The 21,813-nt window shown below is 34.5% G+C and overlaps 2 protein-coding genes and 1 long non-coding RNA gene across 3 annotated transcripts; 1 reads left to right on the plus strand and 2 right to left on the minus strand.

Annotated features, from left to right (window-relative positions):
• The first annotated feature begins 546 nt into the window (after positions 1-546).
• On the plus strand, positions 547-10,950 carry LOC136819168 (protein DD3-3-like). The gene is made up of 13 exons (XM_067075379.1): positions 547-721; positions 1,536-1,616; positions 1,908-2,007; positions 4,221-4,373; positions 5,170-5,286; positions 5,727-5,936; positions 6,588-6,773; positions 7,690-7,921; positions 8,306-8,368; positions 8,707-9,002; positions 9,395-9,466; positions 10,266-10,442; positions 10,741-10,950. The coding sequence occupies exons 1-13, from the start codon at positions 572-574 to the stop codon at positions 10,944-10,946; spliced, it is 2,043 nt and encodes a 680-aa protein (XP_066931480.1). The 5' UTR covers positions 547-571; the 3' UTR covers positions 10,947-10,950.
• On the minus strand, positions 2,638-3,647 carry LOC136819173 (uncharacterized). The gene is made up of 2 exons (XR_010848398.1): positions 3,539-3,647; positions 2,638-3,067 (listed from the first exon to the last, which is right to left on the minus strand). It is a non-coding gene; the product is annotated as an uncharacterized lncRNA (long non-coding RNA).
• A 1,439-nt stretch (positions 10,951-12,389) lies between the features above and the next one.
• LOC136819166 (calponin homology domain-containing protein DDB_G0272472-like) lies at positions 12,390-18,115 on the minus strand. The gene is made up of 5 exons (XM_067075376.1): positions 17,973-18,115; positions 17,536-17,724; positions 14,733-16,407; positions 14,103-14,276; positions 12,390-13,984 (listed from the first exon to the last, which is right to left on the minus strand). Exons 1-5 carry the CDS (start codon positions 18,054-18,056, stop codon positions 12,600-12,602), a joined length of 3,507 nt encoding a protein of 1,168 aa, XP_066931477.1. The 5' UTR covers positions 18,057-18,115; the 3' UTR covers positions 12,390-12,599.
• Positions 18,116-21,813: the final 3,698 nt, after the last annotated feature.

Here is a 21,813-nt window from a genome sequence, read left to right on the forward strand (position 1 = left end):
TTTTATCCCCACTGAGAAAAAAAGCTCCACCGGGGCTGTGAGACAGGGGTGTGTAATGACTAGAAAGTAGTTTTGATTTTTGTTTGATCGAAATGACAAGGTTCGTCAGGTTGTTAAGGCTTTGTTTTCACCTCTGGCCTGACATTCCAAAATCAAAAATCTTTATTCAGGATGTCAACTAAAACATAAACGTTCAAAGTTCTTACATAACCGTACATGCTATTTGTATTTGAGAGTATTTATTTGTCTGGTAGATTAGCTCTGTTTAGTGATGGCGTAAGATCTCTTGCAAGTTTAGTCACGAATATGTCATGCTGGTATTATATAAGGATTTAACTTGAAACGAAAAGTTTTTGAGAGAAAATATCACTAAATACAGTTGCCTCTAATGTCTCCAATACGAAGTTTAATGAGGAATTTGAATTACAGTAAGTTATTGTAAGTTACTTGATTTGAGGATTGATATATTTTCGAATGTCAGAAAAAATTAGAATAATTTAAGTTCAAATGATAAAAGGCAATAATGTGCTATATCGTTTCTCTTCAATTTCAGGACAAATAATATACGAAAATGAGGGGACTGGGACGAATTGTGTTTATGCTGGCCATAGTAACATATATTTCGTGTGATATTTACATGCACTCACCACGTGGGTCAAACAACAGGTTGGCTGAGAAATCTGCGAACAGGAACAATGCAAACAGAGTGTTTGACTCCCAAGTAAGTAGTTAGTAAATTCACTGGTTCACACTTATACGTTGTATTAACATCACAAGTCTTTCAAAGTCTTTCAAAGTTCTTTCAAAGTCACCCACTGCAGTCTAACCGCAAGGGCAAACCACAAGGGCTTGATTAACTGGCTTACACCAGTATCAAAACGCTGATTTTTTGCTTGTGGTTCCCTCAAAAGCAATTCAAAAGCAATGCAACGACTTCAAAAGTGTTTTTCTTAACTTCCATCCCCTTTCAGACACATTGAAGAGTCATTTTTCTCTATTTCTCATCATTTTTCACTGAAATTTCATTTGTCTACAACCTTTTGTCCGGCATTGAAGATGTATTTCTTCGAAATAAAATAAAAATTTTTAGATATCCCCCCTGTTTCATTGTTACGATTTCCTAGCTGTAAAATGAGATAGTTGGTATCTGTAATGGAGTCGGGAGGCCCCAGTTAATCTTTGAAATATATAATGAACCTTTCGGGGTTGAAAATTGAAGCATTTTAAAAAAGTTTTCAATCAGACGGCAAAAAATAACCATCATATAACACCCCTGTCTCACAACCTCGGTGGAAATTTTTCCCACAGCGGGTATGAAAATTTCTTTGGAAATCCCAAAGGTGATAGATTTTGGAGTGCAATTTTTTACATTTAATGTTCAAATGGGGATCAAATGAAAGTCAATTTCCCAGTGGGCTGAAATTATAGGGTATTTTCCCACTGGGGACGAAATTTTGGCCAAATCTTTCAGTTGGGTGGGGGTCCCATCGGCTCTAGGACATAGATATGTGATACAATGTTTTTTGCTTTTTCAGAATAACAATCGAGGAGGTTATAATGTAGGTGATAAATTCAACAGTGCTGCTGGTAACACTGCTTCTAAACAATATCAAATGGTTAGTCTCCTATACTAAACCCTCTTAAAAGTGTTCGGAGTTATCGAGGCTGCTGGTCAAACTGTTTCTAAACAATATCCAATGGCAAGTTTCCTATACTAAACCTTCTTTAAAACTGTTTGGAGTTATCGAGGTAAACGAAGTATAAGTTAGAAAAGCATTAACACAATCTCCCCAAAAACGTAAACTCTCTGGACTAGTTAATTGCTAATATATATAGTTATACGAATCGCAATACTTTCTGATTCAATTTATAAACGTTTGATCCTCTCCTTGTATTTTCTTCTTCAGACACACTTTATGAGCTCGAAACGCGTGAACAGAAACCCCGAGTCGCCAGAAGGTCAATCCATACTACCCATTGAATGGACCAATCAACATGGAGCTGGAGGTACGTCAAAACAGCGTCAATCTAAGGTCCACAAAGCTCTTATAACGTTAGATGGACGTCGAAACAACGTTGTGTACCAGTTTTTCTGTGTGCCAGAAAAACTTGGGTTATAAAGCTCAAGTTTAGGATTTAGGTAAATTCTAAGAAAAATTTAAGAGCAATCTTGGTCTTTGACTTAACAGATATATAATACTGATAATACTGATTTTGACCCTTTGTAACCCCTTAGATAAAATAATTACTAGGCTATGAATATATGAATGGAAGATATTATGTCTGTAAAATTCTAAGTAAATAAGAAAAGCAACCGATGCTGATCACGAAATCACCGGTTATTGTACTAGTATGTGCATTAGAGGTTGATACCGGGGAGGGAGGTACTAGATTTGTGAGATGCTAAAGTTCGAAAATCGACTCCTAGAGAGACTGAATTTCAAAAATTCTTTCACTTTTTTGACTTTTTTGCCACCCTTAGAGTGGCAAAAAAAAGTTTTTCAGCGAAATTTTTTTAATTTTAGTCCAAATTTCAAGAATTTAGGACCCTTATAGGGAAAAAGTGACCCTTATGACTCGCAGCATATAGCCTAACTACCCCCTTGGATTAGATATGGTCTCTTATCAAAAAGATAAAAAAAAGTCCAAACATATTTGAAATTAATTTAACTAACAATTTCGGCATCAAAAGTCATGATATAGCGCATATCATCATATCTTGGTTGAGCAGACATCCTCAATAATTCCACTGTTCTCAAATCTCCAGACTTTACTCTAGCCTGATCTGTTGTTAAACTCAAATCATCCAGGCTACACCATCCAGAATTCAAGATAGCAGTGACGTCATAATCATGACTCATTAATAGATTTTCCTTTGTATCAAACCCGAACTGAAGATGGTCTAGGTAATACACAATCCGGGAAGTATATCGGAATTTATACTCGGTAAACTTGTCGTCCGTTATATCGTGTATCCTGATGTAAACGCACTGAAGCTGTTTGTAACCGATGTCGTATTTGAAACGAAGTTTGAAACTGAATCGATTGCCAGATTCCTCAGCATGACCTATGGTATACGATAAATAAGTAACAAATGTCATCGATGCTAATTTGGAACAAAGCACCAAGCTCAGACAACTGCTCCTAAAACCTTATAAATCGATATTAGAAGGATGGCCAGAATTATTTTTTTAATTTTTGGACCTTTTATATCTTGGGCCGCCCTTCTAATATCATCCATAGGGTATAAGGTTCAACTGGTTCAAGTAAATGTGAGACCAAAAATCAAAATAAAACATGAAACGTTTTCGAACGAAATTCCGACCCTTTCAACCCTTACTTGTGTATGTGAAAGTTTTCAATGCAATATATAGATATATATAGATTTTTAGTTGCCTGAAGATTGTCACAAAAGTGGCATGAAACTGCCGGTAGCAGAATAAAAAAGTGTCTTTTCTTTCTGACTGACAATGCAATATATAGAATCAAATAATGTTCTCGAGAAAGATCCAACCGAAATATAGAAAGTTTAGCCTACTTTGACTCAAAATTACAGCAACTAATCCAAAAAATAAAATGTCAACTTTCTTCATCTTAAAAGACGGCATAGATAGTAACATACAGATCTGTTTTCTTCAGACTAAATAAAAGTTTGAATATTAGTAGAAGAGATGTAGAGATTTCATGGTTGATACGATATATGTGAAAACCGCTTTATGATTATAATCACAGACTCTCTCACTAGCGTTTCTTACGATCAAGAAAATCAACATACAGTAAAATGACGCTCGACTTCTGCTTCGTCTTCATCCTTTTGTGCGAATTTTTGTATCTATTCTTTCGAGGACGCTTTGGAACAACCAGCAGTCTGACCCGCAAAATTGTAGACATTAGTGAGTTTATGTATTGCACTTTTGAGGCAGTAGAGTGACTGAAGCGATTTGGGGTAACTCGCAGTTTTGACTCGCAAAATCGAGGGCAGTAAACGTACTGATTTACCGCCGTCCTCAGTTAGTCAGGATCTAGAAAAATTACCTTTTTACACGAATGTTGCTAGGCAACGGCCTTGACATTAACACGCAGAAAATTAACGCGAATTTTATTAGCTTTTTTAAGGACAACACTGCTGGTGTTCGAAATTTGCGAAAATATTATCCCATTATAGTAAAGAGATATTACTGTTCCAATTATCTCATGTTTTTTTCCTTTCATGTTTTTAGGTAGTGAAGATGTGGCATCAAACAAAATGAACACCAACTTCGTCATCCAATATCTTGCACAACCAGTCGACGGTGATTTCAGAGCACGTGATCAACAAGCTATGGTACGCGATGGTACAAGTCAATCCACACCTCAATATGGTGGTCCACCAAGTAAGTTGGTTTGCCTTTATCCCAAAGTTTGAAAATGATAGGTTTAGATATTGCAGTTCTAATATTTATCAACCAATTCGTCCATTACAAAATCTTGACCGATACAAATCACCAAACACCATCTCATCTGTAAACAATCACCATATCTACGGAAAATTTAGAGCTCATTGCCGTGGAGGATCCTTTGTTATTGTCTTTTTCACAATTTAGACCAGTAGCCGAGGTAGTGAATTATGTCACTTCGTAGGGCACCCCTTACTTTAATCGGATTATCTTTTGCGAGATTAAATTTCACGATTTTGTGAATTTTTGCCATAATCGCGAAATTAAAACTCGCGAAAACGCGTGAGAATCCTGACTCGCGAAATTAAATCCAACACAAAATTTTTACAATCGCATTTTTGGTGGATAAGCCAGCCCAAAGTCTCCATTGTTGGCAAAAAATGGCTTTTTTTTCAGCTGTGTTTTCAGGCTTATTCGCGAAATTAAATCCACGCTAAAATTTTCAAAACTCTGACTCGTAAAATTAAATCCAGAAAATTTCGCAATTTTTTTTTTTGCTCGCGAAATTTAATCTGATTATAGTAGATCAGGGCAAATTTTTGATATTATGCTCCTAATAGGGTGTAAAATTTACAAAATAAATTTGCCCTTTGAACCTTCTGCAGTTTTTGAGTGAATTGATTTTTTTAGGTAATCGATAGAACTTATTAAGGGCACTCGAATAATTTATGAAAAGGCCTATTATTGGAGACTGGTTTTTACTTAGTACCTACTCTTTTGTTCTCTATGACAGACAACGAACAGGAGAAACAATGGATACAGAGAAGGGCGAACAATATCAAGACTGATCGCGTAGTCCAAGAACAGATGGAGATGTATGATAAATGCCTTAAGAGAAGGAGAAACGGAGGTAGGTTACTTGGATATACTTGGATAGGATTTCCCTTTGCATCTGTTAAAGAAAGATAAAGATGTGGATACCTTTTTCTTAAAAAGTTCCAAGCATCCCTCGCTTCATTTTAAATAGATCTAATTTATTCGAAATACAAAAGATTCGAATGATAAAATGTCATAAGGGTTTCAACTTAAAGAGGACTCGAATTACAGAAAAATACGAACTGACTAGATTTTAGACTAGTAAACTAGTCCGTTAGTTTTCTCCCTGCGCTGACTTTGACTCAATTTTGCCGTGTGATAGTTTTAAACCCGACTGACACGCCAGTCTAACGAGACTCAACTGTATTACATTAGCTACTTGTTTTCTAAGGGTCCCCCTGTATTCTCTGGTTTAAGTTATAAATTTTAGTGTTGACATTCAAATCTCAATCTCATCTCAATTTTGATTTCAAGGATTATTCACGGCTGATCAGAAAGTAAGATCTCAAGCTATCCATACCCGACAAAACCCGAACGGTCAACGGCGTGGATACGAATGTCCCGAAGAGCGAGATTATTACCCTTATTGGCACCCAACTGAATGGAAAGACATTGTGGTTTTTGCACATAATAAATCTTGGTGTGGATATTATCAAGAAGAAAGCTTTAACGTGAAAGCAAAACGTAAGATTCTGACTTTAGAGATTTTTCAATCGTTCATTTTTTATGTGAAATGGGTTTTCAGGGATGCTCGTGTACATGTTTTTTTTATAAGCATAATAATTATAAGCATATGAATGCTCAGATTTGCAGATTTCCTAAGCATAATATAAGCATATACGCTATCCTGAAATATTTTTCAAGTCGTCAATTTCTTTCTGTTCAAAAAGGTTTGGAGGTGGTCAAGTAAAAAAAACATTCCACGACTAGCCACATACCACTGCTCCAAAAATTTGAACGCTTTTTGAATCGAGTGTTTACACAATTTCTGAGATTTTACAAAAACTTGGCTCGGTGAATTATAAGCATGATAATTCATAAGCATATAATAAGGATAGGCTATGCCTGGATGCTTTGAAGGCTTAAGCATACAGAAGCCTGACCAATGGTCAGACATAAAAAAATGTGTTCGAAAAACCGGCACCATATATTTTTGTGACGTAGGGGGGGGGAGTTAAGTTCCGCTCAGTAGTAATAAGTAAAAGCAAAATTAAGCTTTTGTAGATAAAGATAAGATTTAAAACAAAACGTAATCGCCCCCTTATAATTATCATGATATCACAAGTTCAAACTACAAACTTTGAACTACAAGGTAAATACACACTTTCTTTTTAGATGAGTGTGTCGAAGGTTGGCCAGAAAACAAAAATAGACCACGACATTACTCCCTTCACAATAATGAAAAAGACTGTGTCAAAGCTGGTGGAAAATGGGTGGCTTTTGTCAACTACTTGGAACGAACGAAACTAAACAAACCGCAATGCGATGCTGCTAACAGAAACAATGATAACAAAGCTAACGGTTAGTAAAAGAATTACCAATCTTTACATCAAAGTACAAAGTACTTAGCCCGTTTTAGAACAGTTTTCAGCTCGACGACCCCCATGATTCCTTTAAGTTTCGTTGAAAGATAGCGGAGGAAAAAATGCATGAATGAATTACAGTCAACTCACTCTAATTCGAACCTCTATCAATCTTATCTTTATGTAATTCGAACTAGAATATTGGTTGCCTTAACTGGAAAGTGATTTAAATTATTCTCTGTAATTCGAATTTTTCTCTAAATCGAAGAAAATTTTTAGTCCCTTTGAAGATCGAATTAGAGAGAGTCAACTGTATTCACCTTATACGATACAAAAAATTTTCAACCTTGGCTAAGTTAGCTCCAGCACTTTCTTTTACAGTTCCATAGTTCGCTTTTCGATGATTCTGATAGTACCCAAGAAAGGTTGTATTTGATTGACAAAGGTTGACGATTATATTAATATATTATCACGTCCATCAATAGAATCAAAAAGGAGTACAATTGGCTCTGGGTACGAGATTAACACAGGAAAATTGAGTAAATCACATGCTGGAAAAAGTACATCTCACACCTTGGAACGTGAATGATTTTCCAACCCAGGGGGAGGGGGGGTTCTTGCACGTTCCAAGAAGCCCCCAGCACTTTTTGTGATGGCGTGATTGACGTTTTTTCAAGTTCGTGATTTCTTGATTGAAGATTTTAAGTGCGTGATTGGAGTAACCAGCGTGATCAACGTGATCATGGTATAGAAAGGAAATTTAGCTCGTGATAACGTGATTTGGGATTATTATTTTTTTGCGTGATTGCGTGATTTGAAAGATGACTGGGGGCCTCTTCCAAGGCATGAAATACACTTTTCTCCATTTCTCCTGTTTAAAAGGTTACTTAACTGCAAAGCTGCTTTTTTTTCAGGTATTCATTACACTTGGGGTATTCCGATGCGAACTGGTACTTCAGCACGTGATATAACACCATCACTTAAAGAAGAATGTCTGGTAGCATTGAACCCACCAGATTGTAAAGAATCTCCTTTCTCAAGAGATAACCATTTGGGTAATGGGGAATTTCTGGAGAATTTGAGATACGATTGGGTGTTACCGTATTTCCCGAGCGGCATCAAACATAGAATCGTTTTACGTATCAGGTAAAACTTATATTTTTGGATGGAAAGTCCTTTTAAAGGAATTGTCAATTTTATTGTTGTGCTATACCAGAAATAATCTGTACCCCTATGTTGAGGAGCTGTGACGTCCAGGGTGGTCTGAGAATAAAAGATTCAGGCGGGTCTGGTTTTTCGAGTGTAAAGATCCAGGGTGGTTCAAAAAATAATTTAAAAAATCCAGCGAGTCACCTTTCCCAAATTTTTTTTCTGGGATAGCCCATTACATGGATTATTGACCGAAAATCTGATCTTTCAAGAACTTGTCAATTTTGTACCCACCTTTATAAATTATCTAAAGAGGGTAGACAAAAGAAAGATCAAAAACGTGTAAAGATCATTTTTACAATATCTATGTTTTATTACTAGGTACAACATTTCGACCGACGATTACGACCCATGGATGACAAACTCATCTTACAACAAAAACTTGTAAGTAACTTTCAAAACTTAACATTGTTAATACTGAAATTTTTATCTGGAGAAAAGTTTGTGAAGACTATTCAAAGGCTAAATACAATGTGAAGGAACATGTGAAGGCTTCGCTTTGAGCCTGGATAAGTAAAACTGTCTAAGATTGACGATACAAAAATGCAACTTTAACACTAGTATAGGTGTAAAAAATATTAGGGAGGGTCAACATCGGGTAGTTGGTAATAAAGCAAAGGTCTAACGGAAGTTTAGAGAAACCCCTACCCAAATTCCTTTGGAAATATTTAAATGTTTTAAGATTCATCTCTGATAAATTCACATCTTTTTTACATCCACAGGAAAACCGCTGTTCGATCACCAGTCGAACAAAATCCAGCTGTCGACATTGGCGCCCTTAATATTCCAATGAGACTTGCCATCAATACTGCCCAATACGGGCGTACATTCCAAGATCGCTCACACATGTTTTACTTGGAAAAACGCCCAACCACGATTCGCGACGAGAGACTTTTCAATGTTCAAGTGAGAGGCAAGCGAGGCAACATTGTCCAAACGTACCCAGCTGTCGAATATGATTTCTTTCCAACTAATTTAAAAATGACAACAAAAGATTTGGTGCATTTTCAATGGACAGGTACAGAAAAGTTTTCCATACTAAAGTCTCTTAAAAAGTTTTGAATAATCGAGATCAACTAATATTGATATTTCCTCAGAAGATTTGGTGCAATTTCAATGGACAGGAACAAAAAAGTTTTCCATACAAAAGTCTCTTGATTCTCGATAAGTTTTGAATGATCGAGATCAACTAACATGGATATTTCCTCAGAACATTTGGTGTTCCATATTAAGTTTTGAGTTATCGAGATCAACTAACATCAGTAATTGCAACAAAACCTCGTGAGCATTTCTTTCTAAAAGAGCCCATTCTTCATTGTCTAAATATTTCAGTTGCTAATATCACGCACTTAAACAACATAAACCCCTATGCACACTATGAACAATCATGTATTTCTTTCGTCACCACAGGTTCAAATACTCACAACAATGGAAATCCTGCAGGTGATGGACAAGCTGGAAATGATGGTGAAGGAAAAGCTGGTAAGTTAAGACGAGTTTTTACATGAAGCATTTACTTTGTTGGTTCTCTTAGGTTCCAAATAAACGTTGGAAAATTTTCAAAATTTTAATAAACGGGGTGACCTAAATACCAGGGGGTTGGAAATTGTAATTACGTAATTACTATGTAATTGTAATTACCAAAAATAAGGTAAATATAGGCTAAAATCAGGCTATTTAGAGAAGAATAAGGGACCTTCTCTTTGAAAGCTGAAAACATTCTTAAAAATTATTAAACAGGGTCCTAATAAGGTCCGGGGGGCCGTTTATTTGGAACCTAAGATTATAGAGAAGATCTGAACAAGACTGTCAAGGAAATGTTGTTTTAGATAGAATAGGCTCGTAGCCGGGTGTAGCAGGGGGACTTAACCCCTCTACCGTTCTCCCAAAAGCTGTATATCTCTACTGGCTTTTAATTTGATTATACTGTTATAATACTTAACAAACTAGACCTCCCAAAATGCTAACCCTTCTCCGTTAGTCAGTACAAACCTAGGTTGATCCCTTGACATACATTTTATCCCTGGATGGTTCTGCAAAACTTTTTGTTCGCGAAAATTTCTACCTTTCAAGTATACCCATTAAACTTGCACCCAGCCGGCACTCGACGTCGTATCAACGACCATTTGACATTCATAACGTCCAAATAACGTTATTTGAACGTTAAAACAACGTTGTGTGCCAGCTGGGCAATAGTATTTTCAAAGTCCACTATAGAAGATGAATAGATGTGTCTGAAACGGTCACGATTACCATTGATTATCTTTCCTCGACATTTCAGGAACCGATCGAAACAATATCTTACCATTAGCAGATCGTTTAGACAACTACCCATTGCCCATCGAAGATCAAAGAAGCTTCATTCGTCAATCTGTCTTGAAATGGGCTTACAACATCAACCTTAAGGATTTGGGGAAATATAAACAAGACGATGTTGCAGTCATGTTAGCTTCGTCAGGTGAGATAATCTTTTTCAATTCCACTACGATACACTCTTCACGGAAAATTATTACGAGCCTCGTTTTCAAAAGTGCTGTTTGATCCACCCTTCCCTGCCTTTGGGTAGACATAGCTATAGAAAGAGGAGCCTTAGGGCCGACCGTGGTGGTCGATTTACCTGCTGATAATAATATGTGACAATGTGACATAGTACATCAACAAAATAGTTCCATAATTATCTTATTATATATTACGATTATATAATGGATACTTTCTTTCTATATAGTGACTTTAACAATATAGTCCTCACTTTTTAGGGTACTATCGTTGCGTCAAGGCTACAACGTGCGGTGGTGAATCGCTCCAATCAAAAGGCCAAATGGACAAATTATTGAACAACGCCCCCGCCTCTTTTGGTGGGGTGGTTTTGCAAATCCGTAAGGCAGGCGAATATTATTACACTTGTACTAGAAACAACAATTTCTCAAATCGTTCACAAAAAGGAACATTGATTGTCGCTTAGTGGAGTGAACAAGTATGGCATTTAATTGTTTGATCTGTAACGTAAAAGATTGAGAATATTAATAATACACAGGCTGCAAAATTAAAGTCTGAAGATAAATCACGCTTTTACTCGAAATCTTATGTGCTTGTTATACATGAAATTTATTTCTGATTGGTTTTTGACTGCATTGATATAATTTTGCAACCCGTGTATTCTATAAATGATGGCTTTCACAAAAAACATATTGGTTTGAAAAGTTTTTTTGTGAAATCTTGAACTAGCTAGCGAATCTTTTGTTCGACATTACATAAAAACTAAAAATATTGACATTCGAGGTTCAATTTGACTTCGAAAAACCTACACAAAACACCTTCAAACAAGTTTGAAAATTGTTGATTTGATACTACAGATTAAAAACAAAGAATCCAAAAATCATGCATGTAAATAAAACTTCAAAATATTATCTTTTTTACACAATTTTATACCTTACCTTTTTTACTCATATAATATTTTTAACCTTAAAAAAACAACGGATTTGTACATTTGATTTAATTTTATTACCTAAGAAATTTACGAGATTTAAAAATAACTTCAATATTACCCGGTTTGAGTCGAAAATTTTGTCGTGCATTATTCATTTTAAACACATTACCAAAAAGACTTGACAAGCCAGGCTTAATGTAGATTTGAGTCTACTTCTGACTGAACTTTGCTTTCTAATGATTTTGATGGCGCTGAGTCCAGTGAAGTAGACTAGAGGATATCGCTATCTTGAATTTTTTCACTTTCGTTTTCAAGAATTATAAGAAACAAAAAAACAATGAAATACATTCTAAAATCCATTCAAAGCTTTTGAAACTATAATAAAAGCATTCAAATACCTCAAATATTTGAAAAAAATTGGTCTAATTAGTCATTGTTTCAAAATGGTTTTTTCTCCAAAAAGGGACTGGATCTAGTGCCATGGATTACTTACTACCATCTCAAGCAGCAAAACCAAAAAATGGAGTCTGCCAAATTACGCCGGGCCACTTATCACCATTCAGTCCATCAAAAAGCTTTAGGGAAACGAAAATAGGCTAACGAATCCTATAAAATAGGCTAATAAATTTATGTATCCACTTAGTTGAAATTAAATAGGATTGTTTGGGAAAACTTTTTGGTAACCTTAGTAAGTAATATCTTATTACATGAATCGGTGAAATATTGAAAATAAAAGATGTAAACAAAATTGAAAATATAAAAATAAATACAAATAAAATATATGTGCTTCATATATATATATCTAAGATATTGTCGTCTCACCGTCTCACGGAACAACTAAAAGATCCATAAAGGCTAAGGCTTCGATGTCCAAAATATTAGGAACAAATTAAGACCACTTTAAGGCTCTAAAACACCCAATTTCTGAGTGAATTGGAAAATACATCCAAAATGGTAAAAATAGGCATAAAATTCAAAAATTCAAAAAGTTATCCGAATGTTTCAAAAATTCTTGGATATTATTATAAAAAACGTGTCTTACAGATAATAGTGATAGTAACTGGTTGGTTAGTGCTTAACAGTGCTTTTAAAATATTTGTATAATGCATCATGTTATAAAATATCAAAACGAAAATCCAAAAAGATAAAATCCAATAAATACAAAAATAAATAGATTTAGAAAATAAACTAACCGTCATTGTCAAGATTTTCAATTTCGTCCATAAGTTCGGTTAAAGAAGGCAAAGTCTGTACTCGATAACCCGAACTTTGTCTCGGTGTCTCAGCTCCATTTGAAGGAGGTACGAAAAAAGGAAGTTTGTGAAAATAAGAATAAGCAAACGCACGAGTTACTCGTTGTGATAGAACAAGTAAATCATTACCACGCTGGAAACTAGAATTGATATATTTCTGACTCAGCATTTTATGATGAAGTAGTTCAAGCTCTTTAATCTTTAATTGTCTTTCATTCTCCACTGCAATTCTTTGCAGTTCAAGTTGTTTTCGTCTTTGCTCTTTTTCGTGGAGTCTTTCTCGTTCTAGCGCTTCTTGTTCTGCTAAATACTTTAACCGTTCGCTCTCCTCCATTTCTGCTAAAATCTCTTCTTCTTTCCTTCGTAGAGCTTCATCGATTTCGCGTTCTAGTTTCTCTTTGGCAAGCTTTAACTGTTGCTCCGCTTCGCGTTCCGCTAATAATAAAGACATACGATGTAATAAACGTTCTCTTTCCGCCTTCTCTTTCTCATCCGCCATTCGGCGTTTCATTTCCGCACGTTCGCGATCCAACAACTCTGCCTGCCTCAAAAACTCTTGCTCCTCAAGCGCCCTCCGTTTAGCGGCCGCCCTTTCTTCACCCTCACGTCTAAGCTCCTCTTCAAGTAATTCCCGCCTTTTCTCTTCTTCGATGGCTAACATCATTTGTTTTTGTTTTAACCTTTCTTGCTCTAGTCTTTTAGCTTCCATTTTAGCACGGCGTTCCAAAGCAGCATTTTTACGTCTCTCTAGCGCTGAATTTCGATTTGTGTTCGATCTCTGAATACCATCCGTTATATCTTGATCATCGTTGGATAAATCTAGCGGCGGATCGGTTTTCTCTGCTTTAATATCGTTGGACACATTCTCACTTCCAGAGACTAATGGAATATTCTCTTTATCTGAGTCATTGATCGTCCTCAAATCAAGTCGTGCGTTATTCTGAGAAAAATTGTGCTCTGCGTTAGGCTTTTTGAGTGTAGAACCATCACTGAGCAAAGAGTTTTCCTCGAGTTGTGCATTTCTAAAAGGGCCTGTTGTATCTATTGGTTGCACAGCAAATTTGGTCAAAGGCTGTTTCTTTTTATTGGCAGATTTGTTTTTGTTGGTCTTCTTCTTATTAAAAATTTGAACATCCGGCTTCGTCTGAGTCTCGTTAAGCAAGTAGTTAATATCGAAATTTTGTGAGGATTGTTTGCTACTATGTTTTGCCTTTTTGATCGATGCAGCTTTGTTTTTCATTTTTGTTTTGGACTTTGTTTTCTCTTTGGTGTTGTTTGTCTTTGTTTTGTGTTTCTTTGGTTTAGGGTCTTTGGTTTCGGCTAGAAAGGAATTTTAAGAAATGTGGTATTAAAATTTCGTTTGAATTTACGAAAACTTGCACTAGAGAAATATATTTCTTTAACTATACAAAATGAAGAAAACATATGGTTTGTTTACCTGAGGCAATATCAATCCCTTTATCCATCTCATTTGTGGTGATACCGGTTTTTACCACATTGTTGTCATTTCCTTGACCTGTTAATTTATTCATCGGAGGACTGTTTTTATCTGCTGGCTGATTAGATAGGCTTTGTTTGTTTCCGACTTTGATTTCAGATGATGTTGTGGTACCTGCAACGAATGAATTTTAAATGATTAACCACTTATTAATATGAGCCAAAAACCGAGGATTAAAACATAAACGTCGTAGCGCAAGTACTCTCAGCTGCCTAATAGACGTCCCTCTTGTTAATCTTTTGATTTTATTCCAAACTCCCAGCACTTATTTGGATCACCGTCGTTTATCAAATTTTGGAAATAGTTTTTGGCTGTCAAAAGAAGAGTCCCTTATTTATCTCTAAATAGCCTGGTTTTATCCATATTCACCATTTTGAGGGTATTTAAAGGTACAAATTACAACCCTCCGGAAACAATAAGTTCTCCTGCTATTGAAATTGAAGCCCCGTCTCGTTTATTCAATCCCTTGTTCATTATGCATCTGAGAGTGCCAAAACGTTTCATTTTCTAAAGCCATCGAATATCTAACTTTTCTGACAACTGACAAAAAAACAAAGAAATATTTCAAACCTTTTAGAACTTTAGATTGCACTTTAACATCAGTTGACAATGTTGGTAAGATGAATGTATCATTTCTTTGCGCATTATCTTCTTTATGGTTAGTAATGTTTGGTACATCTTCATCGGTGAGATCAAAGATGTCAGCGTTCTCCAAAGACTTTGTGCGTGACTGATCATTGTTTGGTTTCCCTTTAATCGTTGGTAAAAATTCGTTTGTTTGGTCTACAGTATTTAGTAAATCTTCAGCCCTATTTGATTGAGAATCTGGATGTTCGGTTACTTTACTACATTCACCGGAGAGATCTTCAGCATTCAGAATGTCATTATCATTTATATCCGATGGTGGTGAAAACCTGTGGATAGAATCTTGGTAAACGTTTCTCGCTTTTGTGATAGGTGGGAGACGAGAAGACTTTTCATCTATGTTTTGGCTTTTTGAAGTATAGTTCTTGTTTTCATCACCGAAATTATTGTTTGATTTGATATCAGGTAAATGTGCATCTTTATCAAGTTGAACTTCATTGTTGTGGGAAGAAGTTTCATTGCAATCATTTGAAGGATCAGTAATCTCTTTAGGAATATCTGATATAACTCCATTATTTTGTTCGAGTTCCATAGACTGATCCATCGACTCCCAACCAGAATCTATAGATTGGTATTTGGATCGAGGAGAAGGTGACATAATTGGAGATTCAAGTTCTAAGATATCAAGATCTTGCTTACTAACGTATGAATTAGATGAATTGAATATTGAAGGTAGACTGTTGCCACATACACTTAAGTTTCGATTCCGTGTGATAACTTTATCTTTGGTGATTAGTTCAGGTGTTTGTGGTTTACTGACTGGATTTTTATTCGTGGATAACGCATTAGCACGGTATGCAAATCTTGGTTCCGATGTCTGTATATACTCATCTTCGGCAAAGTATTGTTTATGTGAATTATCTGTTAGGTAATAAGGTGTTGTCACTGATTTAGCACTTTTTTGCTTATGGCGATTTTGTAAAAATTTGACATCGATATGATTTAAAGTGGGTGCATTATTTTGACTTCTATGATTTGATCGAGGTGTATTTGGACAAGTTTTCGATTTAACTTTCTCTTCGCGTGTATCAATATTAAACGATTGCTGCGGTTTTGTTTTTTCTTGTTCATGGGTTGTTATAAGGGTTTCGTGACCTATTCTGTTTTTATAAATTTTGTTGTTATGATTTGTGTTATTACTACTTGTTGTCGAAAAGTCAAAAGTTGAATATGAAATCTTTGCATGATCTGAATGCGATCTAGCTTGTGTTTGTGTATCTGAGTAAGTTATATTATGGTTGTTATAAGCGTGTATTGTGTTGGTATCTTGTTGTATGGGTGGAAATATGTTTCCCTTTGAGCGGTGTTTCTTGAGGGATATTTTATTCAAATGAAGTGACAGTCTTCTATATTTATTACTATTACGAGATTCGGTCTCATCGGAATTATTACTAAGTCCATTAGCCATTTTATGATGTACAGCTGGTAATACTGAATAAAAATAACGATTGAGAAGGCTTTTGGAAATTTCATTTGGGTTTGTCCATTTGTCTGGTTCCCATGTTTTATTTGAGGATAAAGTTAATCCATTCTGTGGACGGTTTGACGATGAATCCTTTCTTATAATGTCTGTAACGCCTTTTAAAAATGCCGTGTCATCCTACAAAAAAGTAAAGGAAATTGGATTAAATAATTTTGTATCAATATTTTAATAATAAGAACAAAATTTATCAAAAGCAAACTTATGAAAGGTTACTACTTACGTAAATTCATCAGAATTACAAGGATTCTTATAAAGGGTACTTATTTCAATCTAATTCAGAACTGTTTTAAGCTTATTATGGTAATCAAAATCAAAATAGTTTTCTAGCATCTCTATCAGATTAGAAATAAGTATATTTCCTTCTCTATTTAAGTAAAATTGAAACCCCTCCGGTCGCCAGTCACAAGTTAGGGTATAGAACTTTAACAAAACGTTCCCAAAAAATCTTAGCAAATTTTAAAAACTATAATCATTGACAAAAAACTTATTGCACAAAGCCAGGAAAATGAGCATCCCCCTCCTCCACCCTCCAAACAATGTTGTTCCGGCTGAATTTAACCCACTGAAGCCATCTTTCTTTTTTTAAACAGCATTGCTCGGAGAGCGGAAGTAATGTCTTGAACTGGAGTTAAAAATAGATTTATAAAGCCCGAAGGGCTAGATGGCGTACTTTTTCTGAAAAATGTGCCGTGGTTAGGTAGGAAATCCTACCTAGGTCACTAACGTGACATTACATTACAATAGAATTTCAGCGCTTCACTAATCAGAAGCTTCGCGGATTTTCGAAAACAATAGCAACAATATTTTTCCGATGTTCAATTTTTTTTGCCTGCGATGGCTTAAATTTCTATTTCTATCCATTTATTTGCATAAGCCTAAAAAAGCTAACATCGCAAATAAAAATTAAAGCACGGCATCTAGCCCTTCGGGCTTTATAAATCTATGGAGTTAAACAGCTAGAATAATGCCATAATACTACAACAAGTCGTCTAAAGAAAACATGTAAAGAAATACAAGCTTTTGAAGTTCAAAATTCTGTCAGTTAGAGTGTACGATAGACGTCAAACCTTTTCTAAAACGTAACAGATTTCACAGGATCTCGAACGTTAAGATGACCATATCTTTTTGTCTGTTCGAGTATAAGACTTGTTGTAGTATACTTTTTGCTCAAAACTTTATGTTCTATCTGATGGCTAGAAAAACGCCACAATATTTTGTTAATGATCATTGCTAATGATCACTCACCACACCAAATTGTAAGATCAGTGATCTAAAATTCCTCAAAGTTTTCAAATCTCTGGTCAGATTCATTTTCCTTGGTTGTTTTCTTTCAGTCCAAGAATGATAAGTGTTTGCAAATAAAAACAAAGCACCATATCTGTTTGAATACGTTTTCGGAACACATTTAGTGTCCTCCTCTGGTGTTGGCTGTATCTAGAATGATAAACATATATGAACATATATGAAGTCTTATTTGTTTGGTACCAAGCAATCAGATCAAGGACAATGAATAAATAGACCAATATTAGCTTACTTCTGTATGTACTAATTTGCTATTCAATAGACCGTTGAGTTCACCTAAAGGTCTATTTTAGCATGGGTTATGTTTAAACTTTTTATGGAAGTCTTTTCGATTCCTAATGTTAAATATTTTTAGATTGATAATAAATGATAACACATACCTTTCCTTTATGCTTACACAAACAACCATTAATATTATCCCCTTGCTGCGTTTTATTTCCTTTTGAGGTAATACGAATCTCCATTTTGTAAAACAATTCACCTCTTTTTTAGAAGTTTCATTTTCATTTGAACAAAATCCTGAAAGTCTAAAAGGGATTGATATTAAAAATAAAGATTCTCTGTTATATCTGTTGATATATATGAGCACTGTGGTCATTGACCTTGGTTACTGCACAGGTGGCTGCACTTGACAAGTAAATAAACTTTTACTCGGACCACTCCTGGGCTGCTACTTGTTGATTGAATTTTACAAACACATCAGACATTATCTAGACGTTATGGTATAAAACTAAACCAAAAAAGACTGTCTCTATCTCATTAATTTACCTAGATATTATTTTGATGCCGGAGTTTTGAATTATTAAACATGACATCCTGATTATAAAAGAAAATTTACACAATCTGTACCCTACTGAAGGTGCTGAAAAACTGGCAGATTTCTTGGGAAGGTGGATTATTTAAAGATTGGCATAAATGTCAAAATTCTAAATCTGATCAGCAGCTTAAATTAAAAAAAAAACATTTTACCTGAGCAATTCACCCTCTAAGCACCAGGGAGGACTTTAAAAGGCTACAGTGATAAATAAAGTAAAATTATGAAAATCCAGGTCCCATCATCTTTGTCTTTTATGGTAAAAATTATATGTTACTCTGTATCTAACCGTAAAAATACAAACGGAAGAAGAAAACTGTTTCGAAAAATATTATGATAAACTGTAGATTGATTTCTCTAGTCTAGTCTACATATTTTTTATTTATTTTATGTATGAAAAATCTAAATTGGTTTTTGATGGGAGAGTAAAAATAACACCTTACAAGTACAGCCAAGGAAAGCTCTATTATTACTTGTGGCAGATGGTTTTTGAGATTTTCAAAAACAATAGCTAAACTTTGTTAGAAAATATATTTTTTCCTTATCATTTCTAATGTCAAAAATATAGTACCAAAAAATGGTTCAAGAATAAAAAAACTGTTAACTTGTCTCTTCTTAAATGTGTGACACTCCAAACATTAACCACCAATCCAATCTACTATCAAACAAACCTCCCCCTTTTTGGTTTGGTGTTCACAATGAATCTAGCTTCCCCTTTCATTCATTCCCCCTTTCTTCTCTTTTTTTTTTCATATAATTTCAACAAAAATTTAGAATCAACAAATATAAGTGAAATATGAGCCTTACTTTTGTCAGACAGGAAATGGGAAAGTGACAAGAATGTGCTTCCTTAAAAAAAAAACCAAAGTCATGCCAGACAGACAAAGAAAAGCTACACATCTCACAAGTCACAAACATGTTGTTTTGTTTACATTTTTGTCTGTCATCTTGATTGCTGTGATTGCTCATTTTCCTGCCCGAATGTGAAGATAGGGCTTTATTTATGAAAGGATTGTTTTATAGTGTAAAGGGTGTTCTACTTTTTTATCACACGCGGCGAATTTTTCTAACAAATTTTTAAAAGAAAAACCTTAAACAGCGGTAAGTTCAGAAAAACTTGGTCTGAAGACAGGTAAGAGCCCGCGTTGCTGGAGGTGAGTCAAACAAAAATCTTTTCTGTATAACTATAAAAAAGGAATCATTTATGGTAGTTCAGGGTATTTTTTCATCAATTTTATCAATAGAATCAAACAATCAACCCTATCAGATAGTAAAGTGCTGAGGTTTCTGTTTGAAAGGATAAACTGTGACCTCTTTTTAGAATAAAAGGTTCTGCTGGGATCGTGTTCAAAAAAGAATGACAAAATGAAAATTCTCAAAAAACTATAGTTTTGAGAAAATTGACATACATTAACGAAAAATGGGTTTGATCTTGTAAAGTTTTAGGGGAGGATTCTTTACCCTTTCACTAAGCTGCCTGAACCAAAACTTTTCCAAAATGTGAATTATTGGGGCTAAAAATGACTCTTTTGTATGTTTATGGAAAGTTAGCCTCATTCTTACACAAAAGCGACTATCACCAAAAGATCTATGAATTTAAGCTGAAGATGCCCCATAGTATTGCCCAGTATAATTATGTGAAACAATTTTTGACCAAAAGTGTGAAATATTGTGGTGTCTTTGAAGTAAACTTAAAAATAGTTACAAAACTATCTTAACTGATAAAAACTAAAATAGTTGTGAAAATATTATGTAAAATATGTTTCTTGAAAGGTTATGAGGTAAGATATCAATAAACTCGAATTGAAACAAAAAACGTGAAAAATTGTGGTTAAAATCCACTTTAAGGGTAAATTACCCTACTTTTTGAAACTAAGCCACATCACTTCACACATCAATCACAATAACAAAAACTTAGTAGAGGGATACTAAGAAGCTGTACAAAACACATCATTGTAATTTCATAGCAAGCTAGTAGTTGTTTTGGGATTTTATGCGGCTTCATATACGACCCTTCTTTTCAGACCTGTCAAATTATTAGCCACACTTGTGCACATTTAATTTGAGAAACAATATTCTGAAGAACTGAGAAGAATAGAACAAAAGCTATCTGTTGATATATTATAACACAGTTGTTGTGTAGAATATGGGTTAAAATGTGGCTAAAGTACTCGAAGTCTCTATTATCTAAAATTATCCAAAATTAGTAAAAAATCGCTAAAAATATAACATAAATAAGATGACGCTATGATTTACTATTAAAACAAGTTTAAAAGACGAGAAATTTGTCATATAAAGTATTTTTAAACCTTCCACAATTAAACAAACTCAATTAAAAAGTCTTGATAGTCATTTTGAGGGAAAAAATGTGGCTAAATTTTTGCCAAAGACCTCAATGATTAAACAGCGACATCCTGAAATAAAAACAAAAAAAATATCAGAAATTATTAGGAATAGAAATTGTCTTTTAAAATGATTTTAAAAAATCATATCACTAGAATAAAAATAAAGTGAAAAAGTGTGGCTAAAGCTGAAAATTCTACAATTCTTTCTACTCAATACCTTTTGCTGAGAAAATTAAATTGTCAAACTGAATGGTAATTACAGAATTACATTAATGAGAATATACTCTCCTATGAACAAATAATTATAATGTGAATCAAAGTAGCCACTTAAATTCACAAAATGGAATAAGAATTTACTTCCTAAAATCCTTTGACAAACATAAAACAAAAGTTTCTAAAAGTACAGTCAGCATAGTAATGTTTCCAATTCTAAACTAATAGATGCCTTCAAACCTGCTTGTAAGAATATTCAATTTTAGCCACACTTAATCACTTTTATTAAAATAAATTGTGTGCATTGCTGCAAAAATGTTATGTGATTCTTATTTGGTTTTAATTGAACCTTTAAGCTGGTAAGATTCTGGAAGAAATTGTGGTTTTTATTGAAAAACATCATTTTTGATGAAAAACCACACATTTTCACTAAGGTTTATAGGTAGAGAGAATATATTTGCAGTCACGTTAAAGTAGCCACCTACATTCACAAAATATGATAAGAATTTACTTTCTCACAATCCCTTGACAAACCAAGGTTTCTAAAAGTAAAGTCAGGATAATAATGTTTCCAATTTTAAAGAAATATGTAGCTTGTAAAAATATGTTAAATTAGCCACATATAATCACTTTTAACACCATGAATACAGTTGATTTAATATGTAAAAAAATGTTAGATCCTATATGTGCAAAAATTAACATTTAGCTCTGGCAGGATTCTGGGAAATATAGTGGTTTTTGTTAAAAACACCTGTTTATCATAGAAAACCACATTTTATCACTTTCTTTCCAGAGATGTGAGAAGGTGTATCGCATAAAATTTGAGTAGCCACTGAACTTCACTAAATC

The sequence above is a fragment of the Clytia hemisphaerica genome, unplaced genomic scaffold, assembly GCF_902728285.1.
Source record: "Clytia hemisphaerica strain Z4C2 unplaced genomic scaffold, Clytia hemisphaerica genome assembly, whole genome shotgun sequence".
Lineage (NCBI taxonomy): Eukaryota > Metazoa > Cnidaria > Hydrozoa > Leptothecata > Clytiidae > Clytia > Clytia hemisphaerica.